We start from the raw sequence: 12,054 nt of genomic DNA, 5'->3' as shown, positions 1-12,054 counted from the left end.
TACGTATCTCCCATCTGAGCACACACTTATCTTCCAGCAGGTCCCTCTCATGCATGTCCCATCTGATCTCACATTCACCTTCGGGGAGGCCAGGGGCCCTCTTCTGTGTTTCTCCCATCTAAGCACACACACACTCACTCACCATTCAAGACGTTAGGTGACCCCTTTCATGTTTCTCCCTACTGTGCTCGCACTCACCTTCAGGGAGGCCAGGGGACCCCTTTTATGTATTTCTCATCTGAGCTCACACTAACCTGCCACGAGGCCAGGGGACCCCTTCTCATGTATCTCCCATTTTGAGCTCACACTCACCTTCCGGGAGGCCAGGATCTGTTTAAGCAGGGTGTGGAAATATTGCTGTTGTGAGCTGACATAACGTTTGTACTGGGACTTCAGACAGAGCTGACGGTACTTCACCACTTCTGGGTTCAAGTGGCCATCTAACACAAAGAAAGAGTATGTTACAAAAAGGATCTAAAGCAAAAACTCTGCTCAATTGAATAAAAAAAAATATATATATATATAAAAAATTTTTTTGCTCTCAAATCCTCTATTTTAAATCACTTCCTCGGCTGGTTGAGTGAAAATGGCAAGCAGGGGCTCTTCCTTTCCCCGACAGTCGCACTGTAAAGTCCAATGCTTGAAAAACTTTTTTCAGGACAACTGCAAAAAGCCACACCTTGGACCACCTCCTCAACAGACTCCCCTTTCCCACACTGGACTTAATCTGTGAACCATCGGGGAGGTAGCACTTTGACAAAGGAGGAAATACTCCAAAATGCTTTATCATAGCAACCAGCAACACTACCCAGCCTTCTGGCTACACAAGCAGAGCTCTCAGGATTCCGCATGCTGAACGCAGCTGCCTTGCCACTCTGGTAAACAACCCGCCTCCAGGCTTTCCACATAGCATAACAGGATCCCTGGAACAGATCTGCCAGTGTTCACATGACAATTGCCATTTACAAAAGCTGACATGGATCTGTAAATTCAAAATTAACCAAATATAAAACAGGATTTTGAAGGGAACCAAGTAGTAATATAAAAAAAAAAAAAAAAACAACAGGAAAGAAAGAAAGAAAGAAAGAAAGAAAGAAAGAAAGAAAGAAAGAAAGAAAGAAAGAAAGAAAGAAAGAAAGAAAGAAAGAAAGAAAGAAAGAAAGAAAGAAAGAAAGAAAGAAAGAAAGAAAGAAAGAAAGAAAGAAAGAAAGAAAGAAAGAAAGAAAGAAAGAAAGAAAGAAAGAAAGAAAGAAATACATCTCAAAAGTGAGTACACCGCTCACATTTTTGTAAATATTTTATTATATCTTCTCATGTGACAACACCGAAGAAATGACCCTTTGCCACAGTGCAGCGAATATACAGCTTGTATAACAGTGTAAATTTGCTGTCCCCTCAAAATAACTCAACACACAGCCATTAATGTCTAAACCACTGGCAAAAAAGAGAGTACACCCTTAGGAGAAAAATGTCCAAATTGGGCTGAATCAACCATTTTCCCTCCCCGGAGTCATGTGACTCATTAGTGACTAGTTAGTGTTACAAGGTCTCAGGTGTGAATGGGGAGGTGGTGTGTTAAATTTGGTGTTATCGCTCTCACTCGCTCATACTGGTTGCTGGAAGTTCAACATGGCACCTCATGGCAAAGAACTCTCTGAGGATCTGAAAAAAAGAAGAAGAATTGTTGCACTACATAAATAGGCTATAAGAAGATTGCCAAGACCCTGAAGCTGAGCTGCAGCACGGTGGCCAAGACCATACAGCGGTTTGACAGGACAGGTTCCACTCAGGACAGGCCTCAACATGGTTGACCAAACAAGTTGAGTGCACATGCTCAGCGTCATATCCAGAGGTTGTCTTTGGTAAATAGACATGCGAGTCCTGCCAGCATTGCTGCAGAGGTTGAAGGGGTTGGGGGGTGTCAGTCTGTCAGTCCTCTGACCATACGCCACACACTGCACCAAATTGGTCTGCATGGCTGTTGTCCCAGAAGGAAGCCTTTTCTAAAGATTATGCACAAGAAAGCCTGCAAACCATTTGTTGAAGACAAGCGGACTAAGGACATGGATTACTGGAACCAGTAATGAGACCAAGAGATAGTGTCAAACATGTTTGGCAACAACCAGGTGAGGAGTACAAAGACAAGTGTGTCTTGCCTACAATCAAGCATGGTGGTGGGAGTGCCATGGTCTTGGACTGCATGAGTGCTGCCGGCACTGGGGAGCTACAGTTCATTGAGGGAACCATGAATGCCAACATGTACTGTGACATACTGAAGCAGAGCACGATCCCCTCCCTTCGGAGACTGGGCCACAGGGCAGTATTCCAACATGACAACGACCCCAAACACACCTCCAAGATGATCACTGCCTTGCTAAAGAAGCTGAGGGTAAAGGTGATGGACTGGCCAAGTATATCTCCAGACCTAAACCCTATTGAGCATCTGTGGGGCATCCTCAAATGGAAGGTGGAGGAGCGCAAGTTCTCTAACATCCACCATCTCCGCAATGTTGTCATGGAGGAGTGGAAGAGGACTCCAGTGGCAACCTGTGAAGCTCTGGTGAACTCCATGGCCAAGAGGGTTAAGGCAGTGCTGGAAAATAATGGTGGCCACGCAAAATATTGACACTTTAGGCCCAATTTGGACATTTTCACTTAGGGGTGTACACACTTTTGTTGCCAGCAGTTTAGACATTAATGGCTGTGTGTTGAGTTATTTTGAGGGGACGGCAAATGTACACTGTTATAGAAGCTGGAGTGCTTCAAATCTACATTTCGCCGTATACAATGCTTAAAAGTTCGGAACCACCAAAATATACACAACATGGTACACCCAGTCTGCTTTGTGCTGTTGTAGTTAGCTTTATTTTACAGCTCCTCCTTATTGCTCAATCGGTAAGTTCTTGGTTTTAGGTCTGGCCCTATGGTTAACTGTTTCCATGCCAGCTCCTCTGCCTGTTACCACTTATATGGAGGTTATAAAGCAGTTCATTGCCTTCTTAGTAGTTTCTTTATAAATGTCTGTGCGGTGGTGCCTAAAATAGCAACCCTTCCACTGCCCTATATAATCCTTTCTGTTTGAGTAATAAAAAACATATCCGAGGTTCTACCTTCTTGGTACTAAACCTGTGGTGGGAGGTCTACATATTGCTCTTTGGAACCCACTGTGCAGCCCCTGGGCTTTACCAGGCAGTAGGCTGCGTGTTCCTTGCCTGGGTGCTCACTCAGGGACAATATAAAAATAAATCATTAACTGGATGGTAGAATCCAGTTTAATATTTATTATATCCAATCAATTCCAAAAGGGATGTAGGGAGTGCCAACTGTAATAACAGTAATCTCTAGCAATGTTATATTACATGCACAGTGTCTCCAACCACTTCTGCAGCTTGCCCCCAAGTCTCTGGCTGTCTAGTTAAGTGCCCACCCACCAGTGTCTTCGTTACATACAATGTACATTATGCAAGGCCCTTTGATGATGCTATGGGCTGCAGTTAAGCCCCCCTTTATCAAACAGGTCAACAGACACTGTTCTAGCCCTTCACCACTCCATTGAAAATGTAAAAAAGCAAAGCTTGGCTTTTCAATACAGGTTCAAACAACGGATAAAGGCTGATGATAATTGTGAGTGTCAATGAAGAAACAACGTGTGGGCAATATAAAACTGAGGCCCTACCTCGGAAGAGCTTCTGCGCAGTTTGCAGTGGGTTGCCGAAGCGGAAATTGTCTCCCCGGAACAGAGCTTGGATGATGTCGTCCTGCTGTTGGCGGGTGTTGTCCTCTGGGAAGGATGGTAGGAACTGCCTGAGATGTTCCCGCTGAGAGTCAGACAAGACATTCTTCCACGTATCCAAACTGACCACATCGAAGAACAGCTCAGGCTGGGGGGGTGGAGGACAAAAAGTTATATAGAATGGGTGAAGAAGTGGACAAATAACAAAAATCCCAACCACAAAGTCTACAACTGCACTGGTTTCTTTTTCAAGAGCATGTATACACAACTTTTTTTTTCACTTTTAGGAAGTGGATAGTGTAGGCAAAGATAAAATCTCTCTACACGTTTTCTTTTTTTTTTTTTGCTGTCTGTAACGATTAGGGAGACTTTCCTTCACTTCCTGCCACTGAAACACAAAAGTGGGAGGGAAATTTCCCCAAGTTGAAATAAAATCCCCTCTTAGACAGTTGTCACTGGAACAGGGGACAAATTGGGAGAGCGTATCACCCCAGTGGGGACACAGACAGCAATAAAAATCTGACAAGGGGTCTAACCCTTTCCACGCCATTTATGTTGGAGCTTTACATACACTTTAACCACTTAAGGACCGGCCCGTTTTTCAGACTCGTTTACAAGTTAAAATCATTTTTTTTTGTTAGAAGATCACTTAGAACCCCCAAACACTTATTATACATATATTTTTTTTCTTACACCATAGAGAATAAAATGGCGGGCGTTGCAATACTTTGTCAAACTGTATTTGCGCAGCGGTCTTACAAATGCACTTTTTTGAAACAAAAAAATAAATAAATATAAGACAACAGTAAAGTTTTCTCAATTTTGTTTTATATTGTGAAAGATGATGTTACACCGAAATTGATACCCAACAGGTCATGCTTCAAAATTGTGCCCGCTCGTGGAATAGCGACGAACTTTTAACCTTAGAAATCTCCTTAGGCGACGTTTAAAAATTTCTACAAGTTACCAGTTTTGAGTTACAGAGGCGGTCTAGGGATAGAATTATTGCTCTCGCTCTAATGATTGTGGCGATATCTCATGTGTGGTTTTCATATGCGGGCGCTACTGACGTATGCGTTCACTTCTGCGCAAGGGGGGGGGGGGGGGGGCGATTTAAAAAAAATAAAAAATATTCTTACTTATTTAAAATTTTTATTTTGACAATGTCCTTTTAAAAAAAAAAATTTTGGGTCACTTTTATTCCTATTAAAAGGAATGTAAACATCACTTGCAATAGAAAAAAAGCATGACAGGTCCTCTTAAATATGAGATCTGGGATCAAAAAGACCTCAGATTTCATATTTACACTAAAAGACAAAAAAGAAAAAATCTTTTGGAAAAAAAAAATAAATAAATAAAAAAATTCCTTTAAGAGCATGGGGCCGAAGTGACGTTTGGCCATCTTCCCCTCACTTGGCACATAGCCAAACAGGGGAGAGGAACGCGATTGTCTCCGCGGCTGCTGGCAGCTTCAGTAAGCGGCAGAGACCACCGGAGAGCGGCAGGAGGCCCTCTCCCGCAACAAATAAAAAAGTGATCTTGTGGCGAATCCATCAGAGACCACTTTTATCTGAAAGCGGACCACATGCTGAAGAAGAGGATACCAGGGTCATGGCAGCTATCTGCCGCCATAACAACGGCATTCCTCTTCAAACAGACGACCTATATCCAAAGTGGAACTTTAGTCAGAAAATTAGGTCCTGCTAGATAACTTCAGACTGGCCCCTTTTTGCAGGTATAGCTATGTAAAACATTAAAAATATTTAGCTATACTGTTTAAAATTCAGTAATATATTGTCTCATAATGCTCTGCACATGCTCAGTTGCTCTATATTAGCAGAATTAAACCGTCATTCTTTGCAGCCAATGAAGCTGCTTCTATCTGAACTGCAACTGCCATGGTGCTGCACATGTGATCAGTTATGCCACCGGCAAATTTGATGGCTTGACAGTTTGACTGAGGACACAAGCAAATGTGACAGTTTGCACTTCCAGTGTTCCAGGAATATAATTTTAATTGAAACTGGTAAATTGGTGGGTTTAGTTCCGCTTTATTATTTACTGCTTTGGGCTTCAGCTAAATGGCAGTCTTTGGCAAGAAGCAACAGTAGCAATGCTGGAGCCAATTTACAGCACACACTAATTTCAGATAACATTATTATTCATGTAGAATGTATATTCCTTGCTAAAGATCATTATTTTTTTTATCAAGTTATGGGTAAAGTTCCACTTTAAATCAATGGGTTTAGTTTGGCATTAGGCTCAATTTAACACTAGAACCGGCTGCAGATCACACAGGAACGCTGTGCATCCCTAGTCACCGGTTCAGGGCCGAATCTTTGCCTGAATTCGGCCCTAAAAACAGAGCTAAAGACGCGCAGTGCACTTCCCAGCCACCCCGGAGATGTGTGAATCGGCTCCAAAGAGAGACAGTCACATTCCTCTGCTATGCGAAGAAACCCGCATCCAATTCGCATAGGTGTGAACCCAGCCTCAAGATTTTTTGCTGCTCAGGGGCTCTGGGCTTCAGCAAAATGGCAGCATCCAACAAGAAGAAACAGGAGCAGTGCTGGAGGCAAATTAACAGCACACACTCATTGTGGTAGCATAATTATTAGTGTGGAATGTATGTTCATGGTTAAAAGAACATCATTTCTTATCAAGTTGTTTTTTGGGTAAAGTTCCACTTTAATGAGCTACATTCTTTTCAGTATCTCAGACATCGGCACACACACAGATATGGCAACTCACATCCTCCAGCAGGTCTTCAGGAAGGTTGACTCTGGTTCCTCCCAGTAAACATTCCTCCATGATGGGGGCCCTATGGTTGTCCACACCTGACCCCAGATCCAGGGGGTCATTCAGCATTGTGTCCAGAGGATCCATGACTGATTATCTGGAGGAGGAGACAAAAGATGAGGAAATACTGTAAAAAAATTAAAATAAAATATGGGGGGGGGGGGGTGGTCTGGGAAATAAACCTGTCACTTTCTACTGATATTCTGGTAGAGACCTCTCTGATCTGTAACTCTTCTGCCACCTATGGAGCACAACCAGCAGGAAATCACAGAGCACACACAGCAAAGAGCACATGGACTACACCCAACATAATTATGGATTAAAGTGATTGTAAAGGCCAGATTTTTTATGAAATTAATAAACATGTTATACTTACCTGCCCTGTGTAATTGTTTTGCACACAGCACCCCCCCCCCAAAACATCCTCTTGCAGGGTCCCCCAAAGGTGCTCCAGGCTCTTCCTCTTCTCTGTGCATCCCCCATAGCAAGCCAATGTAGTCTGATGCACACAGCATGGTCCTGCCTGCTCCCCAAAGCATTTGATTGACAAAATAGGAGCCAATGGCTGCTGCCCAACTCCCTGTGAGAGGATAAATAGATGGGGGAGACGATAGAAATCAGGCACAGAGATGGATCACTGATAGGTCACTGATAAGCTCAGGTAAAAAAATATATAGAAAGGGGGAGGAGGGGAAATAGTTGGGCGTTTTTTTTTTTTTTTTAACCTAAAAAGCCGAGCTCCGCGATCCTTCCGAATAAAAGGTCAGCAGCTACAAATATTGTAGCTGATGACTTTTAACATTAGGATACTTATCTGTCCAAGGATCCAGCAGGGCCTTCACCCAAGCCGGTTTTTCAATCGGCTCTCGCGTGCTGCCACCATCATCTCGGCTAAGGGAAACCAACAGCCGAGTCCCTACTGCGCATGCACAAAGCGTGGTAAGGAGAAGGGGGGGGGGGGCAAACTTCTGGCTGAATTCAGCGTGGCGGGGGAGGCAAACAAAGGGGCGCTTTTGGGTGGAACTCCACTTTAATGCCAGGAACGTAAACACTTTAGGTTTTCTTTGACTGATTGCTGTAATTATCATTCTCTCTCATCTCAGGGAAATAGAAAGGATTTCATTTTGCTGCACAGATTCAAAATCATGCTGAGAATTACGGTTCTCTCTTTAGCTCTGTCTAAGTTATGCTGAGAGTTATAGTCCCACGTTCTCTATGGCAGGAGGAACTGGAAGTTATAGATCTCTTGGCATATGCTGGGAGTTGCAGCCCCCCCCCCAAATCTGTGCAGGACATGCTGAGAGTCGTGTTTCTCTCCCCCCCCCCCCATGTGGAGGACATGCTGAGTCTCGTAGCCCCCCCCCACCCTATTGTGCAGGACACGCTGAGTCTCGTAGCCCCCCCCCACCCTATTGTGCAGGACACGCTGAGAGTCGTAGCACCCCCCCCCCCCATGTGCAGGACACGCTGAGAGACGTAGCCCCCTCCCCCCATGTGCAGGACACGCTGAGAGTCGTAGCCCCCTCCCCCCATGTGCAGGACACGCTGAGAGTCGTAGTCCCTCCCCCCATGTGCAGGACACGCTGAGAGTCGTAGTCCCTCCCCCCACGTGCAGGACACGCTGAGAGTCGTAGTCCCTCCCCCCACGTGCAGGACACGCTGAGAGTCGTAGTCCCTCCCCCCACGTGCAGGACACGCTGAGAGTCGTAGTCCCTCCCCCCACGTGCAGGACACGCTGAGAGTCGTAGTCCCTCCCCCCACGTGCAGGACACGCTGAGAGTCGTAGTCCCTCCCCCCACGTGCAGGACACGCTGAGAGTCGTAGTCCCTCCCCCCACGTGCAGGACACGCTGAGAGTCGTAGTCCCTCCCCCCACGTGCAGGACACGCTGAGAGTCGTAGTCCCTCCCCCCACGTGCAGGACACGCTGAGAGTCGTAGTCCCTCCCCCCACGTGCAGGACACGCTGAGAGTCGTAGTCCCTCCCCCCACGTGCAGGACACGCTGAGAGTCGTAGTCCCTCCCCCCACGTGCAGGACACGCTGAGAGTCGTAGTCCCTCCCCCCACGTGCAGGACACGCTGAGAGTCGTAGTCCCTCCCCCCACGTGCAGGACACGCTGAGAGTCGTAGTCCCTCCCCCCACGTGCAGGACACGCTGAGAGTCGTAGTCCCTCCCCCCACGTGCAGGACACGCTGAGAGTCGTAGTCCCTCCCCCCACGTGCAGGACACGCTGAGAGTCGTAGTCCCTCCCCCCACGTGCAGGACACGCTGAGAGTCGTAGTCCCTCCCCCCACGTGCAGGACACGCTGAGAGTCGTAGTCCCTCCCCCCACGTGCAGGACACGCTGAGAGTCGTAGTCCCTCCCCCCACGTGCAGGACACGCTGAGAGTCGTAGTCCCTCCCCCCACGTGCAGGACACGCTGAGAGTCGTAGTCCCTCCCCCCACGTGCAGGACACGCTGAGAGTCGTAGTCCCTCCCCCCACGTGCAGGACACGCTGAGAGTCGTAGTCCCTCCCCCCACGTGCAGGACACGCTGAGAGTCGTAGTCCCTCCCCCCACGTGCAGGACACGCTGAGAGTCGTAGTCCCTCCCCCCACGTGCAGGACACGCTGAGAGTCGTAGTCCCTCCCCCCACGTGCAGGACACGCTGAGAGTCGTAGTCCCTCCCCCCACGTGCAGGACACGCTGAGAGTCGTAGTCCCTCCCCCCACGTGCAGGACACGCTGAGAGTCGTAGTCCCTCCCCCCACGTGCAGGACACGCTGAGAGTCGTAGTCCCTCCCCCCACGTGCAGGACACACTGAGAGTCGTAGTCCCTCCCCCCACGTGCAGGACACGCTGAGAGTCGTAGTCCCTCCCCCCACGTGCAGGACACGCTGAGAGTCGTAGTCCCTCCCCCCACGTGCAGGACACGCTGAGAGTCGTAGTCCCTCCCCCCCATGTGCAGGACACGCTGAGAGTCGTAGTCCCCCCCCCCATGTGCAGGACACGCTGAGAGTCGTAGTCCCCCCCCCCCATGTGCAGGACACGCTGAGAGTCGTAGTCCCCCCCCCCCATGTGCAGGACACGCTGAGAGTCGTAGTCCCCCCCCCATGTGCAGGACACGCTGAGAGTCGTAGTCCCCCCCCCATGTGCAGGACACGCTGAGAGTCGTAGTCCCCCCCCCCATGTGCAGGACACGCTGAGAGTCGTAGTCCCTCCCCCCATGTGCAGGACACGCTGAGAGTCGTAGTCCCTCCCCCCATGTGCAGGACACGCTGAGAGTCGTAGTCCCTCCCCCCATGTGCAGGACACGCTGAGAGTCGTAGTCCCCCCCCCCATGTGCAGGACAAGCTGAGAGTCGTAGTCCCCCCCCCCATGTGCAGGACACGCTGAGAGTCGTAGTCCCCCCCCCATGTGCAGGACACGCTGAGAGTCGTAGTCCCCCCCCCATGTGCAGGACACGCTGAGAGTCGTAGTCCCCCCCCCCATGTGCAGGACACGCTGAGAGTCGTAGTCCCCCCCCCATGTGCAGGACACGCTGAGAGTCGTAGTCCCCCCCCCATGTGCAGGACACGCTGAGAGTCGTAGTCCCCCCCCCATGTGCAGGACACGCTGAGAGTCGTAGTCCCCCCCCCCATGTGCAGGACACGCTGAGAGTCGTAGTCCCCCCCCCATGTGCAGGACACGCTGAGAGTCGTAGTCCCCCCCCCCATGTGCAGGACACGCTGAGAGTCGTAGTCCCCCCCCATGTGCAGGACACGCTGAGAGTCGTAGTCCCCCCCCCCCATGTGCAGGACACGCTGAGAGTCGTAGTCCCCCCCCCCCCATGTGCAGGACACGCTGAGAGTCGTAGTCCCCCCCCCCCATGTGCAGGACACGCTGAGAGTCGTAGTCCCCCCCCCCCCATGTGCAGGACACGCTGAGAGTCGTAGTCCCCCCCCCATGTGCAGGACACGCTGAGAGTCGTAGTCCCCCCCCCATGTGCAGGACACGCTGAGAGTCGTAGTCCCCCCCCCATGTGCAGGACACGCTGAGAGTCGTAGTCCCCCCCCCCATGTGCAGGACACGCTGAGAGTCGTAGTCCCCCCCCCATGTGCAGGACACGCTGAGAGTCGTAGTCCCCCCCCCCATGTGCAGGACACGCTGAGAGTCGTAGTCCCCCCCCCATGTGCAGGACACGCTGAGAGTCGTAGTCCCCCCCCCCCCCCCCCATGTGCAGGACACGCTGAGAGTCGTAGCCCCCCCCCCCCCATGTGCAGGACACGCTGAGAGTCGTAGTCCCCCCCCCCCCATGTGCAGGACACGCTGAGAGTCGTAGTCCCCCCCCCCATGTGCAGGACACGCTGAGAGTCGTAGTCCCCCCCCCCATGTGCAGAACACGCTGAGAGTCGTAGTCCCCCCCCCCCCCCCATGTGCAGAACACGCTGAGAGTCGTAGTCCCCCCCCCCCCCCATGTGCAGAACACGCTGAGAGTCGTAGTCCCCCCCCCACCCATGTGCAGGACATGCTGAGAGTCATAGTCCCCCCCCCCACCCATGTGCAGGACATGCTGAGAGTCATAGTCCCCCCCCCACCCATGTGCAGGACATGCTGAGAGTCATAGTCCCCCCCACCCATGTGCAGGACATGCTGAGAGTCGTAGTCCCCCCCCCCCCCACCTTTCTCTGTTCAGGACATGCTGAGAGTCACAGTCCCCCCTGTTCAGGACATGCTGAGAGTCACAGTCCCCCCTGTTCAGGACATGCTGAGAGTTATAGTCCCTCCACCTTTCTCTGTTCGGAACATGCTGGGAGTTTTAGTGCTTCTCTCACCTCCTCCCCTCTTCGGTGCTCCGTCCTCTCCTTCGTCGCTTCATTCTTCCCGGTACCGGCTTCCGTTCAGCCTGCCGGAAATGGCACTCCGGAAACAAACAAGTCATACGATGGAAACACTTCCGGGTTCCGGCATGCTGCGGAAGGTGGAGGGATCTGGGCAACAACTCTCCCCTCCTCCCAGGGACTTCCCCGCCCCTGGTTCCTCTCCGGGGAGGAGATCAGCCGTATAAGTTCCGCCCATCGCGATATGTTAACACGCAGAGCACGTGTAGTCCTGCAACATACAGTTTACATTCTATGTTATCTATGAATACCGGAGCACACTGTCCGCCGTGACAATCAAGTGAATAGTACTGCTGACTTGTAGCACTGAGTTCCCTAATTCATATCCCAACCAGACACTGGTCCGACAAAGAGAAAATATCCAGTGAGTGGCAGTTGTGTGGAGGAAAATGGTCAGACTGGTTCCAGATGATAGAAAGGCAACAGTAACTCAAATAACCACTCATTATAACCAAGGTATGAAGAATATCATCTCTGAACATATAGATATATCGAACCTTGAAGCAGATGGGCTACAGCAGCAGAAGACCACTCTGGGTGTCACTCCCATTGGCTAACAGAAAACTGAGGCTACAATTCTCACAGCTCAAAAAAAAACGAGGGCATGGATCCATCCTGCCTTGTATCAATGGTTCAGGCTGGTGGTGATGTAATGGCGTGGGGG

At 50.0% G+C, this 12,054-nt stretch overlaps 1 protein-coding gene across 3 annotated transcripts in view; it reads right to left on the bottom strand.

The window, feature by feature from the left end:
- The window catches only part of NFRKB (nuclear factor related to kappaB binding protein), a 47,702-nt gene extending 36,209 nt beyond the window's left edge, over positions 1–11,493 (bottom strand). For all 3 annotated transcript variants that reach the window (XM_077457888.1, XM_077457889.1, XM_077457890.1), the window contains exons 1-4: positions 11,325–11,493; positions 6,485–6,629; positions 3,677–3,881; positions 313–440 (exon numbers count right to left, since the gene is read on the bottom strand). In XM_077457888.1, the coding sequence (XP_077314014.1) occupies positions 313–440; positions 3,677–3,881; positions 6,485–6,619 (468 nt within the window). In that variant the 5' untranslated portion in view covers positions 6,620–6,629; positions 11,325–11,493. The remainder of the gene's footprint in view (positions 1–312; positions 441–3,676; positions 3,882–6,484; positions 6,630–11,324) is intronic.
- Between the last annotated feature and the right edge of the window lie 561 nt (positions 11,494–12,054).

Source organism: Lithobates pipiens, unplaced genomic scaffold, assembly GCF_037356315.1.
Source record: "Lithobates pipiens isolate NorthernLeopardFrog02 unplaced genomic scaffold, aLitPip1_a1.2 Scaffold_27, whole genome shotgun sequence".
NCBI classification, from domain to species: Eukaryota; Metazoa; Chordata; class Amphibia; order Anura; family Ranidae; genus Lithobates; species Lithobates pipiens.
This window is presented reverse-complemented; position numbering and strand designations above follow the sequence as displayed.